Genomic DNA, 26,681 nt, shown 5'->3' with positions numbered 1-26,681 from the left:
TTTTCAAATAAAATAATAATTCAAATAAAAAAAATAAATGAAATGACATTTGACACAATGGAGAGTGAATAAATAGAAATTCTGTTTAAAACCTCCATTAGCTCTAAAAATCCCTCTTAAAAGGTCGAATTTGGTGTTTTAACTAAAACTACTTTTAAATTTAATGCTCAATTAGTTAATGATGCCAGACTTCAAAAAAAATCCTTAAACGAGACTGAATTAAACGAAATTGGTTTTTAATTTTAAAATTCCCTTTTTTAATGGCGATTTAAGTTTAATGGAGAGTCAATAAATTGGGCCTTAGTCAATTTTTTATATCCAACGATAGTAAAACATGTGGTAAAAAATACTTTTTTCCTACATTTTCTTCACATTGAAAAATATTTTACGCATGTACTTAATTTGTTTATTCCTACTTGAACTAAATCATGGTATTTTCATCAATTTTTTTAAATCTTACATTTATTACCATGTTCAACCAAGTTTTTAAATCGATTGAATTTTAGCTGAGAAAAAAAAAATTAAACGTTTCAACACAGACAGAAATTTGAAATTCTAGTCCAGCCAAACGGGGGGAGATGACCCTTCTTATAGTAAAAAATTGATTATATTAAACCCCTCTACAAAAAAACCGTTATCAATTCTTGTCGCTTAAGTTATCGTAGGTACCTATCTACTCTCCCCATGGACTGCCTTATAAAACTTAAGCTTTTTCTTTTATTTTTCTTGAGAATATTTAAGAATAGTACAAGCTTTGTAGAGAATACCTACATGACTGCAGAATTGTGTCAATAAAAAAAAATCCCCCCACAAAATTTCGAAACTAATTAAAAAACATGATTCAATGAAATTTCTAAATGAAAAAGGAAGTATAGAAATGTTTCAATAACTTTTTTATTTATAAAAACAAAGAAAAAAAAAATCGAAGACATACATAAACAAAACATATGTTTTCAGTGTAAATTTTTAACATTCTTGTCAAATGTCTTTACATAAAATATTTTATGTACTTCAAAGTTCGAACAATGCAATCCAAAATCAGAAACCTAAATAAAATCATTCAATAAAAATATGTGTGTACAATATTGTACAAGTACATGTGTACCCAATTTATAAGGACAATACACTCTTTTCATTTTTGTAGGTATCTCTCTCTTCTCTACCTACTTTCGTATATACCAACCATCTCCATCGTGGTGATGTCTCTGACCTAGAATAAATTTAAACCTTTTGCAATAAATTTCAAAAAAAGAAGAAAAAAAAAGAACTTAAAATCAATGACTTCTCCTGTTTGTCACTATCAAAAGCATACCCAAGCCAGTGGACAATCTACTCAATCAAAACCCCCATTCTTCTTCGTCTTTTGTCTTTTCTCTCCTTGTGTATTATTTCGGTCAATTAGCACTATTTGGCACACAACCTAACAATCGTCCCCTAAAAACGAGTACTACCCAAAAACTAGAATGCATCTCATGCGAGTTTATTTCATTTACAACCCTGGCCATGGGTTAGTAAATTTACACCACCCTCCCTCAACATAAAATATGTACTGAAACTCTACATCCCTTGCTAAGATTGTTCATAATATCCACCCTCGCCACCACTCTTTCACCCTCATATAAGATGAAAAATCAAATTCGAAAATCATATCCCGCTCTATAGGAAAATGTTCCCCTTCGAACAAAAAAAAAAAAAGTGCATTCTTGTCCAATTGACAGCAGTCGTCCTTGTCTAGTATTCTACAAATACACATTTTCAATTTTCCTTTTATCTTATTGTGGAAAGTTATATGCGTTCCACATATTTTCACAAAGCGCAGCAGCAGAATTCAGGACATCAAGATGAACAGCATCTCTCCCTTCCTGATGTAGCTATTAGATTCTTAGTTGATTTCTCCTCTGCTCAGTAGTAGCTGGATAGGGTATCGAGTTTGTGATCCTTTGTTGGTTAAAACACAAAAAAAAGAAGTGTGATTTGTTTTTTTTTTTTATTCTTATAATCTTATAAATACAAAATAAAATTAAAACCCATAAATAAGGATTTGAATCCTGAAAAGTGATAAATTTTATTTGTGAAAGAAATTACAGATGAAAATATCGTTTTCGAGTTTTTTTTTTGTTTCTGAAAATAAAATTCTTATTCATTAATCTCAATTTGCAAAAAAAGCAGTGTACATATCCCCTTTTTTGAATAGTTCAGCACGCAATATAACCGTCAAAGATTACTATAGAACAGAGATTATAAAACAAGACAAAAGGGTTATTATTTGGTCCTTTCTTGACACATATGCGTATGTATGCTAGTTTGTCTATACCTCTCCCCCACCTTTTGAGCCGAGGTCACTAGGTCGCCCGGGAGCAACTGTTTTTTTTTCATTTTTTTTTTTACTGGAGATCATTTTAAATAAAATGACCCCACCCAAAGTTAATTTTTTCCCATAAAATTTTATTTAAAATTTTTGTTAGATACAAAATTCATATAAAAAAATAAGGACATTTTGTGTCTTGATTTTTTATCATCTCGCCCCGCCTATGAAATCCTTAAAATTTCAACACAAAAAAGGATACACAAAATATTTATGTGTGGATTGTGGAGGAAATCTTAAAGGAATAATGTTTTTTTTTTTTGTGTTTGCAAAAATTTCCTATTTTATTTTTGTGTGTACAAAATATAGTAGCTACATATCTTTATTATACATAAAAAATCAAAGCTTGATGGTGGTTAGTACCTCCATAAACGTCCTTGAGCGCGCAGAAAAAGCTTTCGTTTCCTCCTCTCCTGGGGTGTAGAATGATAGGACCAGATACAACGGGAATGGATACCTGCTAACAAGTTTGCTGCAATGAATAAAATATAATTTTTAATTTATTAAAAAAAAATACTCTAAAACGATTTTTTCTTCCATTTTCTTGATTTTGTATTGTAACGTAAACTTAAAAAAAAAAAAACGGTCGTAAATTTATACAACGAATATTATAACTTCCAAACAAAATAATAACTTCATCCATTTTATATTTACACGCAGAAAACGAAATAAATAAAATAGTGTCGATTTTAAGTGTCAGAAATTATGTAGAATGTGAACAAGTGCGCAAAATTTTTACAATCAAAAAATTCAAAAATATAAAAGTTAACTATATAGAGAGAAGAAAAACTGTATATTGATACATTTTGTGAAAATTACAAAAACAAAATAAAAAAAAATAAAAATGGGTGGTGAAGTAAAAGTTGCCACTGTTGATGTTGAGGGTGGAGATAACATGGCTACTCTGCCCGTATCTCGTTCGCATACAGTGGGTAGCAATGATAGCGCTGAGAAAAACAACGCAGCTAACAAGGAGATGGAGCTTAAAAATGTTATGCCACAACCTTTGCAAAGGTTAATATATTTTTTGTTTTTATTACTTTTAACATACATAAATCATTTACTCATATACTTTTTGTATTTTTACCAAAAAAAAATGATTGATGGCGATATATTTTTTTAAGGGATGTGTGTTTTTGTTGATTTTTCAAATAAGAAAATCCAAAGCCAAAAACGGTGTTTATATTCAACTTGCTTGAATATTTTGTAAAATATAAATGTTATTATTAAAGTTTTCGACAGTAAACAATATTTTTGTACATAAACGCAATTTTCCAACAAAATTTTGGTAGATTTAAAACTCTATAGTTAATTTTTGTATTCCCAGAAACCTTAAAAAAAATCTAATAACTAAAACAAATTTTTCCAACATTATTATGTATGTATTTGTACATAGTAAAACTTTTTTTTTAAAATTTGAATAGATATATAAAAAATAATTTTATTTTTTTTCAAGACTGACTTACATTTATATCTATTTTTTTTTTTTTGCAATTCAAAAACAATGCAACAACTAATTCCAAAGCATAAATAACATGGTATGGACGGGACCATAATTTTTCAAACTTACTGTCTTATAAAATATGAACATAAGTTTTAGCTACCTAACAATTTTTCTTAAATTGTTTAAGCAATATTTCAACAAAATTTAATTAATTTGTAACCACAATCCACAAGACCTTCATTATCAAAAAATTCTCGTAATAGATACGAAAATTATTAGAAAAAAATTATTTTACGTGATGGTCTGTTTGAGTTAATCATTCTTTTAAGTAGTAGATAATTCATCACCACCTTTCTTGTTTTTGTTCATTGTCCTAAAAGAATTAGGACAACTATTATAGCTCAGAATTCGTAGGTAGATTGTCAAAACGTATCTGAGTCACAATCATGAAGATGGAAAATTTAAATTCCAGGCATTTTTTTTATCAAATAATATTAAATTAAAAGTTTTTCCTCATTTTCCAACTAAAATAGTAAACATGCATCTAGAAATATATTTGTTTTGTTAAAAAAAAAATTTATTTAATTCCATCTAATATAGCAAAAAAAAAAAAAAACAATTGCTCTAGGGAATCTAAAGCGAACATTCGAGCATGAAAATGTGTATCATCAAAGGAAGTTGAATTTTTTTTTAATTATTCAGACCTCGAAATTTTTCACTTCCATCATTTTGACCCATCCGTGATAATTTATTTAAATAAATTATAAATGAACTTTGACTTAACTCAGAATAAGGTAGTTATTCTTGGAGTTAAAACGTAATTTCAAAAATCATACTATTAAAAAAAAAAAAAAACTATTAACAAATGGGCTATCTCTTCAGAAACCCATCGCTAGCTAAACGTACGCCTCTGTACAGCGTATAGTCTTTTTGAGTCAAATTGAAGATGACATTCTATCTAGGTATATTGAAAAACAGAGAAAACTTGCCATTTAATAGAGAGAAAAAAAGTCGGATCAAAACTGCTACATTCAAAAATTTGGTATGAATCCACTAGCGTATTATAGAGATCATTGATTTCTTGTTGGTAGTTTAATAATAACTTTAGTAACCTTATTTTTACAGTAGATATTCAAGGTCAGTGTAAGTATTAGTCAGTATACTGAGGGAAAAAACGCAAAGTAAAATGTAAAATTTTCAACGTAGATGTTGATGTTCAATAAAATAAAATTGAAACAAAGTAAGAAATGTTTTTATTTTTGTCGGACTTCAGCTTTTGTTGCATTTTATCACTCTAATTTTCAACAGTGAGATAGCACGTTGGTGAAGCATTCGCCTAGTAACCCAAGAGTTGTAGGTTCGATCCTCAGCGGCTGCCCATTTTCTTTTTTTTTTTTTAATAAATTGATGCTTTTTTTTTAAAGTGGAAACAACTTTGATTTAAAGGTGTTTTATAACGGTAAACCACTTTAAACTAACGATGTTCTACTTTGATTTTAAAATTTTCATCTTCAACGCAAAATCATTCCGAAAAAAATGGAATCAACGTGGTTTTCGTTGATTTTAAGTTGTTTTTTCCCTCAGTATTTTTTTTTTTTAAATAAGTACGACTTATAATATAATCATTCACATGATTTCTGAAATGCCGGGAAAGATTATTTCACTATTTTTTAATTCACTCAATTTGCATTTCAAACTTTTTTAATAGGTACACAAAAATCTCATGTGCGGTATTTTTTGTAAACTTCTTTTTCTTCCTTAAATTCGTCGAGGAGATCATAACTCTCTCACGTATCTGATTCATACTAGTGATCCGCCAGTGGGGTTCGATGGGTTGATATGAGAAATCTCCGCCAAGCCTCCCGGTTTTGTATTGTTCAATTACTGAGGCCAACTAAATGCTGGTGTTTTTGCTTTTGCTTCTACCAGGAGTTTTAGGCATCCCTTTCTTCTTACTTCATATTGGAACGTTGTATGATATTTTAACCAACTTTTCTGTAAAATTTATAACCCTTATACATTTTTTGAAGATTTATTTCATCAATTTTAGCATTTTGCCATCGTAATTTTTTCTACATAGATTCAGCTTGTTTTTAGGGTTTTTTTTTCTTATGGGCTTACCAGGAGTTTATACCTATGTATACCTACCAAAAATGATTTACTGATCATTATGCTTCCTTAAATCAATATCCAACGATTAAGGCATATATTAACGTATATTTTCTTACCAAAAAAAAAAAAATGCATAACTTGTATCCATTTTTTCACTACCCTAAAGTGATCTTATTTTTATTGCTTTTTAAATGAATACAAATTGAATAGTTCAAAAAAACAATAATTACTGAGTTACATTTTTTTTATTTTAATTATGGTAAATTATGTCACAGTAAAATCTGTTGGAAGAGAGACACTAAAAGAAATTTTATAGTTTTGAACAATTTTGAAAACAACAATTTTTAAAAGCAAATATGGACCATGTGTCTAATATGAACCACCAGATTTTATCAACACACCTAAATGCAATCGAGGTGAAAATTGTTTGCATTTATGAGCAAACGATCTCAGTCTAAATCTGTTTAATCCCACCAGCCAAAGAGGACGCGTCCGTTGCGTGCGTCGGCTCTTAGTGCGAAAAAAGTAAGATCAAGTGTGGTGAATATAATTTTGTTTTTGTAAGTGTTTTTATTTTTTTCTGTGGCAATAAGACAGAGTAGCTTATGCCGGCTTAAGAAATTTTTGAATTTTTTTTTTTCAATCTTATTTTTGTATGATTTTAAATTTTAATTGAACTAATCGAGAATCTTAGCTAAATTTCCGTAATTTTCATTTTTAAATAAAAACTTATAAGTATGTACCTAATGAGTAAATGCAGATAAGAGTTGACTGGTTTTCAATTTTTTTTTTTTTTGACTTAGGCTTAACTCTGTGTTATTCCCACAGAAATATTAAGTAAATTCTTCCTTCAAATAGAAAAAGTTAATATGTTATTTTAATTTAACAGTAAGGCAGTTATTTTAAACATTACCATTTCCTTTTAAATAATTTAATTTTTAAACATTATTTTAGTGTGGGATATATGAATCATATTAAAAAACATTTTCTATGAAAACAAAAGAAAATATCCGATTGATTGTTAATAAATATAAAAAATAAAAGCACTAAAATCATTAACATCGGAATTGTTTCTGAGGACTTTCAAGGAAGAACCTTAATTGACTCAACCCAATGTTTCTGAAAAAAAAAAAAAAATATTAAGCCAACATTAATTTGTTCGGCATTTGTGTTGAAAATTTTACTGTATCAAAAAGATGCCTCCCATGATACTTGAGAAGAGCGTTAATGATTCTTCGAAAGAAGTTTTTTTTTTCCTCTCATAAAGTGACAAGATTTTTTGAGGATATAATTCGTTCCATCATTTTGAAAGAGCAAAATTACTACATAAGCTTTTCCATCTACATAGCTCAAGTCTACTTGTGGTTTGTTGGTAGATTGAATATTATAATTGTTCCACCGAGTTTCAAAGCAAGTGAATCTATTTTACGTTTCAGTTATCTTTTCAAGGTCATACTTAGGTACACTGCTCATTTACACTGTTTTTTTTTTTTTATTTTGTTTCTTCCAATTTTGTGACAGAATTTTTTAACAGAAATCTAATTTTGGAAAATTTTGAGTTTATTGAAAGGTGAACACTCTGATCGAAAGAACTGCAAAAAGGGTGCAATGAACAATTTAGTCATAAATGTTGTATTTGCCACAGAATCAAGGACCAATATTTTTATCTCCTAGGTATTTTTTCTAATTAATAAACCCTAGGTACTGAGGGTGCACAGTTGGGTTCGTTTGCTGTTTTCCAATTTTAATCACCTCGTTTTCGTGAAGACAACAATTTTAAATTATTCAAAAGTTCACGTAAAAGACACTAAGCTCTGATTTTCAATCGTCAGTTAGACTACCAGAAGAATAAATGTCGATCCGTCCGTATATTTTATGCTTAAGGGCTTATAAATGAGTTGATTTTTTTTAATTTATTTTTTGTTTTTACTTAAAAATTCGAATCATTTGTTATTTCGACCAAAAATGAAATAAACAAACTTTTCCTGGTGCATATTACAACATGAATAGCTACATTTACAATAACTCAAAAAAACTCACCGCAATGCACAACAAATAATAAAAATGTTCCATCTAATTGCTCCTTTTTTGTGTAACATCAACCCTACAGGTCAGCTCCTACAATGAATCTACAACCTGGCTTCTTACAAAAAAAAAAAAAAAATTAAAAAAATAGAAAAAAAAACTTAGGGTGTAGGTAGGTACACTGAACACTGGATGTGCATCAACTCTCCTTGTTCTATGTGATCTGTCATGCGTACTAAGACCAAACATTAAATGGCGTTTCCGAGAGTTCATTTGCCTTTGCTATTTATTCGAAAAAAAATATTTAAAAAAAAATAAATAAATAATCCACTATACAGTCCTATATCTGTGATTCTGAAGTGTGGCACAGCCTACCCACCTACATTTCCATTTCGTTTTACATTATTGTCTACTCTCGTAGCGCTCTTGGCGGGAAAATCACTTACTAATGTTTCTGCAACAGCACAGATTAATATGTTGGTGTTAGGTTAGTTTTTGTTTCATATTTTTGTTTTTTAACGAATCAACACTCACACTATAACACAGTGCGGTGATAGTAGTATAGTTGTTATAGTTGGTAGTTCCCGATAAATCTACTTGTATAATATCTTCTCCTATAGATATACAATATATAACTCTTGAATACAATGAATAAATAAAAATTAGGTCAGTTTGCTGTTTGCACGTCTGTGGAAATCTTTTCCTATTGAATTTTGCAATCTTCTGATGATAAAATAAAAATCTTCATTTATTATTTCTGTTTTCCTTGTTTCACTGAAATTCTATAGTAATTATGCTAGATTTTTTTTTTATTGTTATAAAATTCACACCCACTTTTAACTTTTCAATGATTTATCTTTAAAAATTAAATTGTTCATTCCTGTTTTCATCGTTCAACTTATTTTACATTTTTACAGTGATTTAAATGAATGCAATAAGAATAGGTACTTTGCAAAATACGGTTAGGAACACACTCTAACCTCAAAGTAACGTTATGGAAAGATACCTTTTCTCGGGAGTATAGAATGTCTGCAGTAATTCCATAGTGAATACTTATATTCCTTAGATACCTATCGTAAAGTCTTGAAATTAGCTTACATCTTTGTGGTTCATGAAATGTGATATCATTTGTTTAGGCAAATTAATGACGAGATTTACTGAAGTTTTGTTTTGAGAAGAACGAGTTTTTAGGCTTTCCTTGCGCTTCATGTTTATTCTAATTTCATTTAGTTAATAAGTTTGATGAAAATTATTATCAAAATGTTTGTCAAGTGGGAATATGCAAAGTTTCTTTTTGAATTTTAAAAAAGACCTTTGCATATAACTCACTACTTCTAACTATTTTACATTATTTTTCACTATATGTTTACATTATTTAACACATTTCTTGAAATTGTATTCAATACCTGAATTTTGTATGAATTTCCCAGGAAGTGAGGAGGTGATTTCCAAAACCAGCTATCTGACCTGAAGGTAGTTTTGAGTAAAATGACAAAAACCATTACTTCGTAATACAGAAGATATAGAGCAAAATAATCTTCTACAAATTTATTCTTTACGAAATTTTAATAAAATTAAATCTTTCAAAACAAATATATCTTAAGTCTTTATATTGAAAATTCCTTATTAAAAAGTCGGTATATCTGCTTTTGGAAGTATAATTGTATTATGTCTCTTTTGGAAGTAAAACTCTTTAAAAAATCTTCTTTTAAAGGTAAAATCACGATTTTTTTTAAAAATTTTTTGTAAATAAACCTTTATTTTAGTTTATAACAAGAAACAAAAATAAATTTGTATAAATGAAATTGAATTAAAATGCGTTTCTGGACCGCACGGTCTTGCTCTTGTAATTTGGCGTGTCTATTTTGGTTATTTGAATAGCTCTATACTTAATTTTTTTTTAATGATAAGACATAACAGTCTGCAAATTTTGAAAACAATTGGTACGAAATAAGTTAAAAAATAAGTCAATTTTCTCAAAAAACCACAACGCCATTTTCATTATCCAAATTTTTGAGAAAAACTAAAAACACAGATTATTAATATTATTTACTAAAAACCTTAAGTACAAAAAATTTAATTAAAATCGCTAGACCGTTTAGGTCCTAGCACGGTGTACAGATGGACGGACTAATTAATGACGAAAACTACTTTTGTAACTCCTCCATCATCGCAATGTGGCATTTTATCATACGCCAAATTGATATTTTTTATACTGAAGAGGCCTTATTGGAAAGAAAATTTTGCATAGGTCATTTTGGAAAAAACCTTTTTTAGTTCAATAGGCTGTTTTGGAAATAAAGTCGTTTTTTGACGTTGAATAACTATCTCTGTGTGCTGTTTAGAAAATTATTTTTGACTGAATCAGACGCGCGTTGAAAAGACCTAAAAAATGACATGCATATCTCATTTTCCGATTTTTTTCCGATAGCTGGTTTTGGAAATCAGCTCCTCAAATGTGTGTTTCAAACAATCCATTAAAAATTTCTTTACGACCCGTGGTTGTAACATAGGAAAACAACTTAAAAATTAAAATTGTTTACTTCTAAACTCAAGTTCAGAAAAAAAAAATAAATCTTTGATACTTTGATTAATTGTAAAAATTACAAGCGTCGTGCAAATTGAAAATGATGAAAAACCATTTAATGACAATTTTTGTTGAAATTTAGAAAGGAAAAATTAATAGTATTTTACATTTCCAGTCCATAATTGACTTTTTTTTACAATTTTTTTATTTACAAATTTAAAAAAAAATTCTGTGTTTTGGGATGATTTTGGGCGCTTTCATAAATGCATGGTTGCGCAAGTCTGACGAATGCAAATCGTTCATTAATGCAAATGACAAATGTCAGGTGTTTATAAATGTAAAACGCAAATATTTGCAGCGCAAATGAAAAAAATCTCATGCGCAATGAATTTAAACTTAAAGAAAGAAGGAACATGACGTAAAAGATGATATAGCTTTTCTTTATTTCTCAATTCTGCCAAAATATTAATTGGAAATTCAAAGTTAAAGTCAAAATAATAAAAATAGCCGCGAATTTCTTGGATATAATAAATTTGTAAATATTGACAGAAATGTTTAAAAAAAAGTTTTTTTTTTTCTTAAAGGATGGAATTAAGATAATATATTGTTAATTTTGGAGAAGAGGCTGAATTGCAACTTAAAAATTTTGACAAATGACGCAAATCAGAAAAAGTGTTTATAAATTCAAAGTAAAATACATGCGCCAATAGTTTTTCTGACATTAGTCTGATCGCAAATGACCGCATGTAAACAAAGCAACCATGCAATTATTATGAAAGCACCCTTTGTTTCGAGCTAAATTACAAAACTGACACAAACTAACTTGAATGTCAAAAGGTCTATCCATTTTAACAATTTTCCAACAAATTAATGTATACTTAAAAGTTGGCTAAAATTCAAATTTCTCGAGGTTTCTTAAAAGTTTGATTCTATATCCTGTTTTAAGTCTATGAATGATTTAATATTAATTTTGTGTTTCTTGTTCATGTTTATACTAGATTATGTTTCGATAGCGAAAATGTGGTTATTATCTCATTTGGCTAATGTGTGAATGTTTTCTCATTGGTCCTTGTCCAAATTAGAAAAACAAATAACGAAGAAAAAAAAATAACAAAAATAATAAAAAATTATTAAAATTATTTTTATTTTAAAAGGAGTGATTGAATATAATTCAATATAAGTTCAAGTGACCTAAACTACAAAAATTTATAAAGCGTTTCGCCCAGGTACGACAGTGGGCTCATCAGTTAGATCTGTCGTACCCTTACTAAGACGCCTTATTTTGGTCGATGTTTACCGACACTAATTACACTACTATAAAAAATTAAGGGATCAAAAAAAAATTCCAAATTTTTGGGCAAATTTCAACAGGCCGTAACTTCGAAAGAAATGGTCGTACAAGAAATCGATAAAGAAGGAAATTGTAGCTCCAAGTGTCTAGTTTTTGGATTAGAACTTTAAAAATTTTTAACCTCCGCGGTTTTTGAGTAATCGTAGAAAAACCTGCAACAAAAAAATTTTCAAAATTTTTTTAGTTTTTTTTTTGGTCTACTTGCGTAGACCTTTTCAAGAGAAAAAAATTCAAAAAAATTTTATTTAAAAAAATTTTTTTTTTTTTTTGGAATTTTGTTTTGTTTTAAATTTAAGCTTTTTCTGGAGCAAAAATGTGGAAAAAGCTAGGAAAAACAATTTTTTTTCTCATTACAAAATGAGAAAAGAAAATTGAGCTTTTCAGAGCAAAAAACGTGATCCTTTAATTTTTTCAAAAATTCGATCGAGTGAAACAAAAAAACGGCTGGCTGGATTAATTTGATTTTTTGTAGGGTTTTTGTGGACATATTGAACTGTAAAATGCACACTTAACATTAGCGGTTTCCTCAATATTTTCGATCTAGCGCTCGATTTTCCAAAAAACCACCAAAAGCCCTTTTTTTGTTGCATTTTCAAATTCATGTGAAAATAAGAAAAAATTTTTTTTTGGAAAAGCAATGGCTAGCCGTTAAGGAGAATTCATTCAAGTTCTTGAAACCCACCTTTAACTTTCTGTGCGATCATTGGTTGCTGAGATATCGATAATCAAACACAAAGGATTTTTTTCCATTTGAAGACCGATATCTCGGCGAGAAGTGGACGTATCGAGGTGTTCAAAAAAAACAAATTAAAGCTAAATGAACAAAGTATCCGATCCTTATAGTGGTTAAGCTAAAAAAAATTTTTCCACGCAAGTAGACCAAAAAAAAAACTAAAAAAATTTTGAAAATTTTTTTGTTGCAGGTTTTTCTACGATTACTCAAAAACCGCGGATTTTAAAAATTTATAAAGTTCTAATCCAAAAACTAGACACTTGGAGCTACAATTTCCTTCTTTATCGATTTCTTGTACGACCATTTCTTTCGAAGTAACGGCCTGTTGAAATTTGCCCAAAAATTTGGAATTTTTTTTTGATCCCTTAATTTTTTCCAGTAGTGTATAATTATAATTCACAGTATATTCATGCTGTGAGTTTTATACAGGGTGTCCCAAAAGTAATGGATCAAACGAAATATGCTGATAGGCCAACTCAAGGGCTCTCAGAATCTGGTAACTTGTTCATCCCAAATCCTTACGGTTTTCGATTTAATGCAGTTTTTGTGAAATTTCGAAAAATCCAGACTTTGCAACAGTATTTTGCTTCCTCCGCTCACAATTGATTTTTGTTTTCTACAATTCTTCCACTAAAACATTGTCTAATAATAAGAAATAATTAATTAATCAAAATTTTTTTTGTTTCATACTCCATTTTGCTGTAAATTAATTAACAGTTCCATGTTTTATAAAAACTCAATTTCTTACTTTTATTTCAGAGCAACACGCCGCAAAAAATTTGTATGGTTTGACATTGGTTTATTATTAAAAAAACTTGTCCCGATATTGCAGTTTTCAAAAAAGTATACAAATTTCCAAATTTGGAATTAGAACGAAAGATATTACAATTTGAATGCAAAAAACAGAGTTTTTCAGAGCAAAATAACAAACAAAAATCGAGGCTTTTATTCAAAAAGAAATAAACAAACAACAGTTGAGAAAATGTGTTTATTTTTCTTTGTTATTTTTCTCTGAAAAGCCCTGTTTTGTTGCTTTTAAATTGTAATATCTTTAGTTCTAACTTGGACTTCGGAAACTTTAATACATTTTTGAAAACTGAAATAACACGGCAAGTTTTCAAAATAATAAAATAGTGTCACATCATACAATTTTTTTTCAGGGTGTTGCTCTGAAATAAAAGTAAGAAATTGAGTTTTAATAAAACATGGAACTGTTAATTAATTTGCAGCAAAATGGCGTATGAAACAAAAAATATTTTGATTAATTAATTATTTCTTATTATTAGACAATGTTTTAGTGGAAGAATTGTAAAAAACAAAAATCAATTGTGAGCGGAAGAAGCAAAATACTGTTGCAAAGTCGGGATTTTTCGAAATTTCACAAAAACTGTATTAAATCGAAAACCGTAAGGATTTGGGATGAACAAGTTACCAAATTCTGAGAGCCCTAAAGTTGGCCTATCAGCATATTTCGTTTGATCCATTACTTTTGGGACACCCTGTATAGTGTCGGTAAACATCGACCAAAATAAGGCGTCTTAGTAAGGGTACGACAGATCTAACTGATGAGCCCACTGTCGTACCTGGGCGAAACGCTTTATAAATTTTTGGAGTTGAGGTCACTTGAACTTATATTGAATTAGAAAAACAAAGTTAGACAAGTTCGCAGTTGTCTGACTAACTAAGAACTGCGATATTTTAGTTCATTGGAAAAAAATCAGATGGGACATATTTTTCAAGTAATCTAGTACATTCAAAAACTTAAAAATATAAATTGCGCACATGAGAAATTCAATTTAGCATCATAGGTAGTTGCATTGAACATAGTTTGTTCCGAATATTGAAACAGTAGCACAAAAATGTTCATACTTATAAAACCACTCTTATTGCATTCTTTTACTATCCTCTGTTCAGTGTTTAAATCTATAAATATCCATGGTAGTAGATTCTCCCTTTTATATACCCGGCATACCTAATATCTCTGTTACACTTTTTATGTAATTATATAAATCTACTATTTTACCTACATTTACATGTACCTCCTGATGTTCCTTGTTAAATGCTGCTTGAACAGTTATTTATTTTGTTTATACATATTAAATTTATAAATAATATAGAAACTTCTGCTCGTATTTTGGTTTTTTTTTTTTGTTAAATGTTAATTGTTAACCGTTCTATGTATGAATAGAATTATAGAAATCTTAATTAATGATTTTTCCAGTTCATATTGTTATACAATTAGAAACAGTGGTACCAATCCATCAGGTATGAGTCGAAGTTGCCTTCCATACGAAAACCGTGGAAGCCACAAGAAGCATCCCATGTACTACCCGAATGAGTTATGGTAAATTTATAAACAAAAAAAAAAAGAAATTATCAAAATTTAAAAAAAAGATACACCTTAATGTTTTTTTTTTCTCTAACTTATTGAAATCTTCATGTAGTTTATATTTTTTGTTTTTCTTTTTTCAGTATGTGCTAATGCGTTCTAGATTTCAAAACACTTTTAGTAATAAAACCTATAGAACCTACCTACCCTTGACACCTACCACATGAGTAAAATTGAATTTTATTAGTAAAATTATTACAATTTTTATAATAAAAATAATTTTAAGAAGATACATAAGTATGTATTCATTTATATTTGTCTTATTTCTTATCCAAAATAGTTAAGGGACATATTTCTTAGATATTAATAAATGGATGAAATAATGGAAATTGTTGAAGACTTATGTTTGAAAATGTAAAACCAACAAGACTTATTAAAGACTTAATAAAACTTAGTTTTCAATAAGACTTTTGCAAGTTCAGTCCAGAGCGAAAGAAAGAAATTTTAACGAGTAAAGGGTTTTGTCTTTACCCATCATAATCTTCTATATATCGAAGCAAATGTCTTCAACCGTAGCGTTCTTTTTTGTCTCATAAATTAATTATTTTAAAATACAATTCGATTTTTTCGTGTTGTAAAATTGTTATAAGCAATGAGAAAAAAACCATGAAAAAAAACGTTATGGAAATTTGTTCTGATCAGTTAACAGGAGTCTTAAGAATACCTACAAATCTTTAAAAAAAATGTTTAGATCATATCGTCGCTATTATGGCAAAGTGGTATTAGACGAAACATGACGTTTTTGGGATAAAAGTACAACAAATCGCTAATCGCTGTATAATCGGTGCCCTCATTCTTCTTTAAAAGTTTGCGTTGTAAAAATATTTCGTTTTCAGTTTTCATTAACATCCGTGTTTTTTAATAATTTTAAATTCTTTTCTAAAATTATTTGAACTTAAACTTACATACATATGTATATTAGACTGGGCCAAAAAAATAAAATATTTTTTTTTTTGAAAGTTACTTCGAAAATCTTGTTCAGGATGATGAAAAAAAAATTTGGTGAAAATTTGAGCCGTTAAAAAAAATTTTAAGAGGTCTATCATCGGTGTTTTTTATTTTTATACATGATATGATGTTTTACAACAGAACTGCTAGACGATCAAAGTAAAAAAAATTTCTGTTCATTTTTTCTTATATAAAATTAAATTTCCTACAAAAAAGATCTTATTGAAAATTTTCGTCAGACGAGACGTATTCGAGTAATTAAGCTTTTTAAATCGAAGTGTTTTTTCAGTTTGCCTGTTTCACTTTGGAATTTTGTGATGAGCAAATAAGTGAATAGAAAAATAAAACCTCGACAGATTCTTATAGGAAATTTTATTCTCTACAAAAAAGGTCTCATAGTAATTTTCCCTAAATTGAGTTTTGAAGAAGTTATTCACGATTTAAATCGAGAAAAAAATTTAAAAATCAATTTTCAATTTCAGAATTTTTTAATTCACTGAAAATTCAATATTTTCAAATTAGCTAGATGTTTTTTTGTAGGGAATTAAATGTTCTATAAAAAGTTCCTTGGCAGCAAATTAATTGCTTTAACCGTTTAGAAGATAATCGTATTCAAATCGCAAATGCATACTTGTCATAAGAAAACTATTGAAATCAGTGGGCATTGGTTTTGATACGAATATCTTCTTAACGGTTAAAGCAATTAATTTGCAGCCAAGGAACTTTATAGAACGTTTAATTCCCTACAAGAAAACATCTAGCTAATTTGAAAATATTGAATTTTCAGTGAATTAAAAAATTCTGAAATTGAAAATTGATTTTTAAATTTTTTTCTCGATTTAAATCGTGAATAACTTCTTCAAAACTCAATTTAGGGAAAATTACTATGAGACCTTTTTTGTAGAGAATTAAATTTCCTATAAGAATCTGTCGAGGTTTTATTTTTCTATTCACTTATTTGCTCATCACAAAATTCCAAAGTGAAACAGGCAAACTGAAAAAACACTTCGATTTAAAAAGCTTAATTACTCGAATACGGCTCGTCTGACGAAAATTTTCAATAAGATCTTTTTTGTAGGAAATTTAATTTTATATAAGAAAAAATGAACAGAAATTTTTTTTACTTTGATCGTCTAGCAGTTCTGTTGTAAAACATCATATCATGTATAAAAATAAAAAACACCGATGATAGACCTCTTAAAATTTTTTTTAACGGCTCAAATTTTCACCAAATTTTTTTTTCATCATCCTGAACAAGATTTTCGAAGTAACTTTCAAAAAAAAAAATATTTTATTTTTTTGGCCCAGTCTAATGTATATGCTTCTGATTTTGACGATTTTTTTTTTCAAACGTAGGTAATTAAAAATACTTTAAAGTCTATAGATTAAAAATTGCCGGTGTTGCCGTGTTGTTTTTTAAAATTAAAATAAATTTTTTTTAACAAAACCTTTTGTTTTTGCTTAAATTTCATAAAACAAATGATAGCAAAAGATTCTCTAGGTAATTTAAGGAAAATATATAAAAGGCAGTAAGGGACAATCTTCCATCGTTTAAGCGATAAATGCAATTTTCTAACATTCTGACCTCAAACACAAAAAAAATATTTTGAAAGCAACGGCAACACCTACAATATTTTAAAATACATTTTTAAAAAGCCAGAAGCTCATTCTTATTTCTTAAATTTAAATCCACTAAATTTAATCAAGACTTTTTGAAAAAATGGTCCTCAAACTCAGAATTAAAAAAAAAATGTTATTAGAAAAATTTAAAATGACTTTTTTCCAAACTTTTTCTAATAAAATATGAATTTATTTAAAACAAATTTTTGGCCATAAATATGTATAATCAGTTGAATTTCGAAGCAAAAAAGGTAAAATATATCACACTTTTGAAAAAAACATGAAAAATTACTTCAATTTCAATGGTTTTTTTTTTTTATTAAAACTGAATTTTTGCATTGAAATAATTAATTTTCTCAAAGACTGTGGTAAATAGGAACTTTAAATTTTTGCTATTTAACACAAAACAGTATAAGGGTTATTAAATGAATAAAAAATAATTTTATGTTTAGATGTTGAACTTTAAAAAAAAATAAGTTACATTTTTTTTCAAAACTTTTATTAAAAAAAGTTCTTCGAAAATGAAATACTTTTTAATTTTTTTCATAAACCGTAATACATATTGACATTTCCTTTTATAATTTGAAATCATAATAAATGCGGCCAAAAAAATTTGAAAATAAATGCATTTTATATTACTACCAAGTTTAAAAAACGACATGTTAAAATTTTTTCAATAATTTTTTTTTTTTCAAAAATCTGAGTTCAATTACCATTCTTTCAAAAGCCGTTCATTCAATTAACTTTATTTTAATTTTAAAAATATAACGAAGGTTCTAGCTTTTTAAAAATGTATATTTGAATATTGTAGGTGTTGCCGTTGTGTTCAAATATTTTTTTTGTGTTTGAAGTCAATTAATAAGAAAATTGCATCTATCGCTTGAACTATGGAAGATTGTCCCTCACTCCCATATATTTTTTTCCTTGAATTTCCTAGACAATCTTTTGGCATCAATTAATTTATGAAATTTAAGAAAAATTTTTGAAGAAATTTGTTTTTGTTCACAAAAATCTTCAATTAAATTTAAAAAATCAAAACGGCAACACCGGCAATTTTTAATCTATAGACTTTAAAGTATTTTTAATTACCGACGTTTGAAAAAAAAGATCATCAAAATCTAATCTGTTCGGCCGGGTTCCCTAATATTGCCAATTTTTGAGCTTTATAGTTACTCCACTAATATTTAAATCAGAAAGTACTATGGTTTTTTTATAGATAAATTTAATTTTTATTTTAAAAAATATTATTATAGATTTTTTTTAAATAATATAAGGCCAGGATTCAATAAAGTGCATTTCATATATTTTGCATTTGAATCATTCAATTATTACACTGGTTAACAAAATGTAACTTTTTTTTGTTGCCGAAACAAAAATATACTTTTATCCGAATCCGAAGTCAAAAAAAAAATTAATCAGCTTCTGTTTTTGAAATATTACCGTTAGAAAATGCTGTACTTCGAACCTTATTTTTTATATAAGGAAAATTGTTTGAGCATATTTAATAACGGTTTCTATAAGAACTATTTTCCATCTTTCAAGATATAAAAAAATAAGGTCCGAAGTACTCAAAAAAACGTTTTTTTTGCATTTTCTAACGGTAATATTTCAAAACGGGAGATGATTAGTTTTTTTTGACTTCGGATTCGAGTTCAGTACACCGAAAACCTTCAGAAAAGCATATTTTTGCCTCGGCAACAAAACACTTGTAAACCAGTGTTATTCTTCAAACGGTTGTGACCGAAAGCAAGGTTGAAGGATTTCTAACCCAAAATTGAAAAAACAGGGCATTTATAGTAACGCCTTTAAAATAATATATGGTTTAAGAAGTTTCAACGCAATTGTAACATCTCTTTACAGAAATTTTGCGTTTGTGGCTGAATAACATACATTTAATTTGTTGAAAACAACTCTTAAAGCTCAAATGTGTGTTTCGACTGATGTCCATAATAGAACCTTATTATTGTATCTTTCGTTATACTTAAAAAAAAAACATTTTTGTCACTGCCTTAACCTCTACACTGAAGCGATTTCCTTCAAACATGGGTGTCAAAAGTTTTGGGAGATTTCCTAGAGGGAGAAATTAATATTTTCTTTTTAGGACCAAAAATAACGGTACCTGCCAAATAACCAAAATAGAAAAGTTTACTTTTTTTCAAAAACGGCTTTAAAGATTTTAATGTTTTTGTGTTTAATGCAGCAAATAAGGCTCTATTTTTGAAATAAAAATATTTATTTTTAAACTGTTACTTATAGTACCTATACAATATAAGCGTTTTTTAGGTTTCTGAATTTCTCGTAGGTAAAGCCGATTTCTAAGGGCTTTAAAAAAAAACGCTTATACGTAAGATGGCACAGTTTGTTTTAGTTAAATTTTTGGGCGTTGCTTAGTACACATTTCCCTAAAAGTGACATACAAACTCTTTTATCGATTTTTTTCTAAATAAACAATAAAAAATTATAATAAGAAAATAACGAATCGAAAATTATTTGTACATGGCAACTTTTTTAAGATATTCTCTTGTTCGTTGAATATTTAATTTATCAAAACTTTTGACTTATGTCAAACGTGAAGCAAAATCAAAAATAACACTTTTGAATGTTGAAAGGACTCTTTCCAAACTTATTTTATTGCGAAATATATATCAAGAAATTTCAAAAAATTTACTCTATTAAAAACCAAAATATGTTATACGGATTTTTTTTTATTTTAAACTGCATTTAAACTAGATTGCAATGTTGAAATGCAAATTATGTATTACAATGAAATTAAGAATTTTAATGCATCTACTTATACTAGGTATATTTTTTAAAATATCAAAAAAAAAAAAATATTTTTAGTTTGCCTTTTACTTATTATTTTAGTGCAGAATGAACTTAAAGCTTAAGTATTCATGTTTCATATTTATTTTTCATATTTATGATTGAAAATGTTGGATATCAAATCATAGGTTTTGAAACAAATATTTCTTGAATTTTTAACTTATTCTAAATTATAAATTATTTGGGTTTCATTTTGAAATAATATAACCCTGGATTATAAATGAACTTCTTTTGATATTTTAACCTCGAGAAAAAAGAAATAAAAACCACATGAACCTTCAAGAAAAAAAAATGCTAAAAGTAGCTTTTCGAAAGGGCTTATTTTGTATTATTTTTTATCTGCTTATTCATACAGATGTTCTTATTCATAACGACATAATAATCCCTACTGTAATATTGGGAACATTTTAAGTGTTTTTTTTTTTGTTGTTGTATTGTTTTGTCGTATTATGTTTTGTTGTGTTACAATACATCATCTTCAACTATGTATATGTTTTAACGAACAAAAAATTAAGTTCGTTCAATGCTACAATATAAGTTTGTATGTTAAAAAAAAAAAATACCATTTAGGCCATTTTGTGATTTTTATTTGCGTTAAAGCTGTTTACATCAAATAATATAACAATTTAAAAATCTTTGATAACTTGCGAACAGACGATAGTACCTATATAGGTTGCATATATGTTGTACATATATCAAAAATTGACTTAAAGTTTTTTCTATCTATTTATTTTTGATTGAAGCGAGTGTTCTTTTCCCGTTTTTGTTTAGATTTGTTTAGATTTGAAATAAAAAATCTAAAAAGAACAAAAAATATTGTTTCTCAATGAATTTCTAAAACAAATATTTTTTGCACATCCTTTTTGCATGCATTTCTTCGTTTTCTTCTCATAAGCAGGGCTACTTATTCGTAATACAAAAGAAAAAAATTCATAATTTTGTAAAAACATAGGCTTCTAACATCAATTTCGAGACCTTCTTTAAATTTAAATATTGATTTATAATTTTGTGAATAAGATTTTTGCTTGCAATTTAACAAAATCATCTAAATTGTATTCCCCTTATTTCTATCTCAGTACTAGATTAATCATTTTTCTGAATGAATCCCTGTTTCGAATTTCCACCTTTTGATCTAGATATCGAAAGTCTTACTAAGGAATGTTTCCGTAAGGGCTCGGTTTACAGTTTTGCCTTAGTTTTCTTATAAGAATTAAAATTTAGTGTCCAAATTAATTATAAACTATATAACTACAAAGGTTGAAAAAAAAACTTACATATTGCTTTAAAAAAAATTGAATTGTTAAAATTAAAAATAAATAACGTTTAAATATAAATAGGTTAATGTTTCCTACAATTATTAGTCTATAAATATACCGTTTGAAAAATATTAATTTGTTAAAAAGGTGACAACGATAGGAGTATTAGAAAAATTATTATGTTCACTGTGGCGTATACGTGTTTTTTTTCGTTTTTTTTTTTCTAACTTTTCAATTTAATCTATTTTAGGAATTTAATTTTAAACGCTTAACAGGTTATCCATTTTTGCCTTAGTTTTGTTATAAGAATTAAAATTTAGTGCCCAAATTAATTATGAACTATAACTACTAAGGTTGAAAAAAAACTTACTCACAGCTTTAAAAAATTTGAATTGTTCAAATTAAAAAATAAATAACGTTTGAATTATAAGGGTTAATGTTTTCAATACAATTACAGCCTTATTTATTAGATTTCACTAAACAGCTCTAAACGGCTGCATAGTTATACAATACATAAAGTTTTATGTAGCCTTTATGCAACGTTACATAAATTTCTATTTTTAAAACATTTTCTTAGCCATTATAATTATGCTAGGTTTGTGTCCAAATAAGTACTAAAAATGGAAAATTAGTTCGACAAACAACTCCATCTGTCGATAAAATAACTCCATTTGATTCAAAAATAAACAAAAAAAAATAAACAAAAACGTGAGCGAAAGTTCTCAATGTCATATGTAGAAGAAAATCTCTAAAAAAAACACATTTCATTTGATAACAAATTGTTCACATGTATGAAAATGTAGGCACATAAGAAAAAGATGAATACCCTACACACATGAATTTATATTTCGTAAATTATATCAGGAACAAATCTCCAAATTTCTTATTTTTTGATTTAGTTGATAATTTAATTTTAATTGAAAATGTAATCAAAAAAATAAATTCTTCAATGAAAAAACAAAAATATATACAAATATTGATATTTTTTTCTTTCTCTGAAAATTATTTGATGTTCAAATGACATTTAAGCTAAATAAATTCTTATTCAGGCTCTAAACAACCTAAAAACTCGTTTAGCTTATACAACCTTTATTCAACGTTGCATAAATATTATAAATCACAATTTTTTGTTTAAATACATTATAAAGAGTACATAATGCTATGTACTCTCTATGATGAATTTATAAATAGGGCTGTTAGTCTATAAATATAACATTTGAGAAATATTAATATATATTATACACTTAATACTTTATTAAAAAGGTGACAATGATATGAGTATTAGAGAAATTAGTATGTTCACTGTGGCGTATACGTGTTTTTTTGTTTACTTTATAATTGCATCTATTTTTGAAATTTAATTTTAAACGCTTAACAAGTAAAATCATATATGTAATAACAGTAATTCCCAAAAGGGTATAAAATATAAATAAATACAAAATATAAAAAATGCAAGTGCCAGTTAATGGGCTTGCTACAAAGTTCTTAGATATAAAAAGCAACTAAAGCTAGGTACTGAAATAATATGGGTGCTCAACGTAAACGATGTTGCACATACTTATCCTGACTTGGTTTATATGTGCCATCTTATTGTATAGGTGGCACATATTATGACTTCGGCGCACATATTCAAGTGAAAGCTAGCTTTGGGTTTAACTTACACACAAATTATAAAATGTCAAAAAGGTCGTTTTTTTTCAAATACCTGATACTCATATTTTCCTGATTAAATCTTGACTATAATTTCTGTGAAGTTGACACCATACACATTTTTCACACACATTTATTAATATACAAAAAAAAATTAATGGCGTTGCCTAAATTAACACTAATTGATACAAAATCTAAAAACCCCAATTATTTAATAAATAGGGCCATCCCCATCTCATATTTATAATTTACTCTGGGAATGTTTATTTGTGTCAAGCACACGCTCTCATTGTCTCGACTGTAATGTTTGTAAACATTTCAACATCAAATATACTGAAACTTTTTGCAAACTAAAAAAAAAAAAACACAAACAACGTAACAATTATTACGAAATCATGCGTGGGATCATGAAGTTAATTTTAGACATTATGGACGTTTTGTATTCATAAGTTTGTGCCTAAGAACTAAAATAAAATTATTTATTTTCTTTTTTTTATTTTTGAAAATGCTTTAAGATCTGTTTAGTACTTTTTCTCCGGTCTGTTGGACGATATTGTAATAACAAATGTGTGGTGTTAAAAAAATCGCAGAATGTAAATACATTATAATTTGTTTAATGCAATGGGGAACTTAGTGACCTAGTTTTCTTGTGTTCTTGGAAAAATCATTTTGGAGTTTTTTTTTTCTCTCTCAAGAGTGTTAACCTACTAACTTAAAAATTGTGCGTTTGAATGTGCCATAAAAATTACAACGTAAATTTGAATAATGTTTATGTGAATATTATAAAGTATTTATGCACATACATGATGGTTTTCAAATAAGTCGGTTTAATTACTCGTGTAAGATTTTTTTTATGATTTCACTAACCAAACTTTGATACACGTGTCATAACTTCCCGTTTTAGGGAATCTGTAGTATTGCATAGGTAGAGGTACTTGATAGAAAAGTTTGATTTTATTTTTAAATTTAAAAAATAAACAAAAACTAAATTATCCCAAAATATTCTCAATACTGAAATTTCTTTTTTATAATAAAGGTTGCTTAACCATTTAAAAGAATAATATTAAAATTCAGGCACTGTGAAAAGTAAACAATTACTTATGCCTAAGAAAGTAAAAATCAAAAATGTTTTACGATCAAGGTTAATACTGTCTTTTTTTTAATTTATGCATCTTTTGAAAAAAAAAAAATGAAATATATTTTCTGACATTGAACATTTTTTTAATTATATACATATTAGGTATTTTTTATTATACCTAAATTAATATTTCTAATTCTGACATTTTAAGTGTACATCGTGTTTCTAGAACCTAACATTTTTTTAACGATTTTTGTTTTTGTTTGGAAAATTGCCCCACACACCTTTGTTTTTCAAGCTAATACTATGTGCCTTAAGCTTTTATTATTTGTTTTGCACTAATTGGTTAGTTTTTACAAAGGGTTGGCCAAGATTCCACAATTATCTTGTTAATCTAATGTAATTTGATTTTTTTTTTAGAATTTTTCAATCTCGAAACGTAATGGAAAATGAATATTTTTTTTTTCACACTTAAGTACACGAATGGAAAACAATTGAAAATAATTGAAGACTTTTACTATAATTTTTAAGTTCGAAATAAGATAAATCAGTTGATTTCACATTTCTTGTACCAAATCTTAAAAAAAAAATTGAGAATTTTAATGCAAAAGCAGTTTAGCTTGTTTTTTTTTTAATAATAATCAATTTTGTCAAGCTAAGTATGAATTATTGCAAACAGAAATATTCTCTCGTATTCCGTCTCCAGGAAGCTATTATAATAAGCTGCTTACATATTTATTTTGCTATAATAGAAAGACTGGATCTCAATGAGATGAGCGTGGATTTTTAGAGTAAAAAAATTCAGTTGTTTTGAATTTTGTGATTTTTTGTTATAGTCTTTTTTAATTATTTCACTTCCGCGAGCGCCATCTATATTTAAACTTGTCTAAGATATTTTGGTTGGGGAATCAAATCTAATGATAAAAACAAGCAGAGACTTCGAAATGGGTTGATCTTTCAGGTAGCAATAAAACGCACGAATGGGTCACACGGGCTTTTAATGTAAAAGTTAATAGAAGAATAATTTTACGAAAAATTTTATAAGAGATGTACCTAAACAAATTTTAAAATTGTTTTTTTAATTACAAAAAGGACAATTTTTCAAATGGTTAAACTATAGTTCCAAACTTAGTATATATGTTATTTAGTTTTCTGTATAGCAGGGAATTGAAAAAAATAACACAATACCGCTCAAAAAATCTAATTTTGTAGGTACATAAAAAACTTCTAACATTTTTCAAAAAACAAAAAAAAAAAACTAAAGCCGTTAATTTCCTTACATAAAAAAAAATGAATTTCCCGTCTCAGGTCTTAGGTGATTCTCGAGATGGATATTTGAAGTAAACAAAATATTTTTTGACCCTTTATGAGCGGTACTTGTCATAGAAATATTTTTTTTTTAATTTTTTTTCGTAAACGGCTCAACCGCTTTCAACTAATTTTCGATTAAAAAAAAAATCAATGCTTACTGAAATGTACAGATTACCTCACAAACTGACTCTAACAAAGGTAATCCTAATTTTATCTTACTTATACAACAAAATCATTAAAAAAAACTTACCCTCATAAAAAATGAATGGTTTTTCGCAGGGCACCCATTGTTATACCTACTTTTTCTTAAATATTTTAGAGTTTTGCTAATGAAGTATCCCCCAGTTTTTCAAATTCATTCATAAAAAATAAATATATTCTACAAGACTTAAATAGTGTTTTGAAATAGTGTTTTCCCATTAAGGTATACATTTAAGAAATATTATCTAACTTTTGTGTCAGAACTTTTATTTAAGATTTTCTTTAAGTTTAATCAAAGTAAAGCTAGAACTATGTACATCGAAACACAAAGCAACAAAAGTATAAAAAGTAAACAGAAGTACAAAAAAAAAAAAAAAAAAATTTTTTGATGTGACATTTAAAAATATAAATTATTTGAAAAATTAGAATTTCTTTTTTGTACTTTTTTTCACTTTGTGTTTTTATGTACATACATAGTTGAGGCTTAAGGAAATGAGTCTTTCTGAAAACGAATAAAAGTATGCAAACAAAATGTTTTTTTCAAGATAGTGCTACAACAAAATTGGTCAAAGAGTTGACTCTCTTACATCACCAAAAACATTATCATCAGTCTGTTAATTTGCCGGTCGTCAATGTCGATAAATTTTTGTATGGACGATCACACGGAAACGACAGAAGAAAAAAAATTTAAGCCATTTTTACATAAGAACCGATTTTGTTGACAATGGAATCCTAGAGTCTTGAAAAACTTTTCGTTTGTATAGCTTTATAGATCCCGAAATAAATAAAAATATATTTTTATATTTTTTTCTTAACATTATATGCATGTACAAAAATTTTATCCACAC

At 27.5% G+C, this 26,681-nt stretch overlaps 1 protein-coding gene across 12 annotated transcripts in view; it reads left to right on the top strand.

Moving 5' to 3' along the window:
* The window catches only part of LOC129910830 (proton channel OtopLc), a 92,184-nt gene that overhangs the window by 54,820 nt on the left and 10,683 nt on the right, over positions 1 to 26,681 (top strand). For 6 of the 12 annotated variants that reach the window (XM_055988408.1, XM_055988406.1, XM_055988410.1 and 3 more), the window contains one exon: positions 14,779 to 14,901. The exons of 4 other annotated variants lie outside the window; for them this stretch is intronic. In XM_055988408.1, the coding sequence (XP_055844383.1) occupies positions 14,779 to 14,901 (123 nt within the window). Of the gene's footprint in view, positions 1 to 1,906; positions 1,968 to 2,036; positions 2,056 to 3,025; positions 3,380 to 14,778; positions 14,902 to 26,681 lie in introns of those variants that run through there. 2 more of the 12 variants (XM_055988417.1, XM_055988416.1) reach the window with 2 other exon arrangements.

The sequence above is a fragment of the Episyrphus balteatus genome, chromosome 2 (assembly GCF_945859705.1).
Source record: "Episyrphus balteatus chromosome 2, idEpiBalt1.1, whole genome shotgun sequence".
NCBI classification, from domain to species: Eukaryota; Metazoa; Arthropoda; class Insecta; order Diptera; family Syrphidae; genus Episyrphus; species Episyrphus balteatus.
This window is presented reverse-complemented; position numbering and strand designations above follow the sequence as displayed.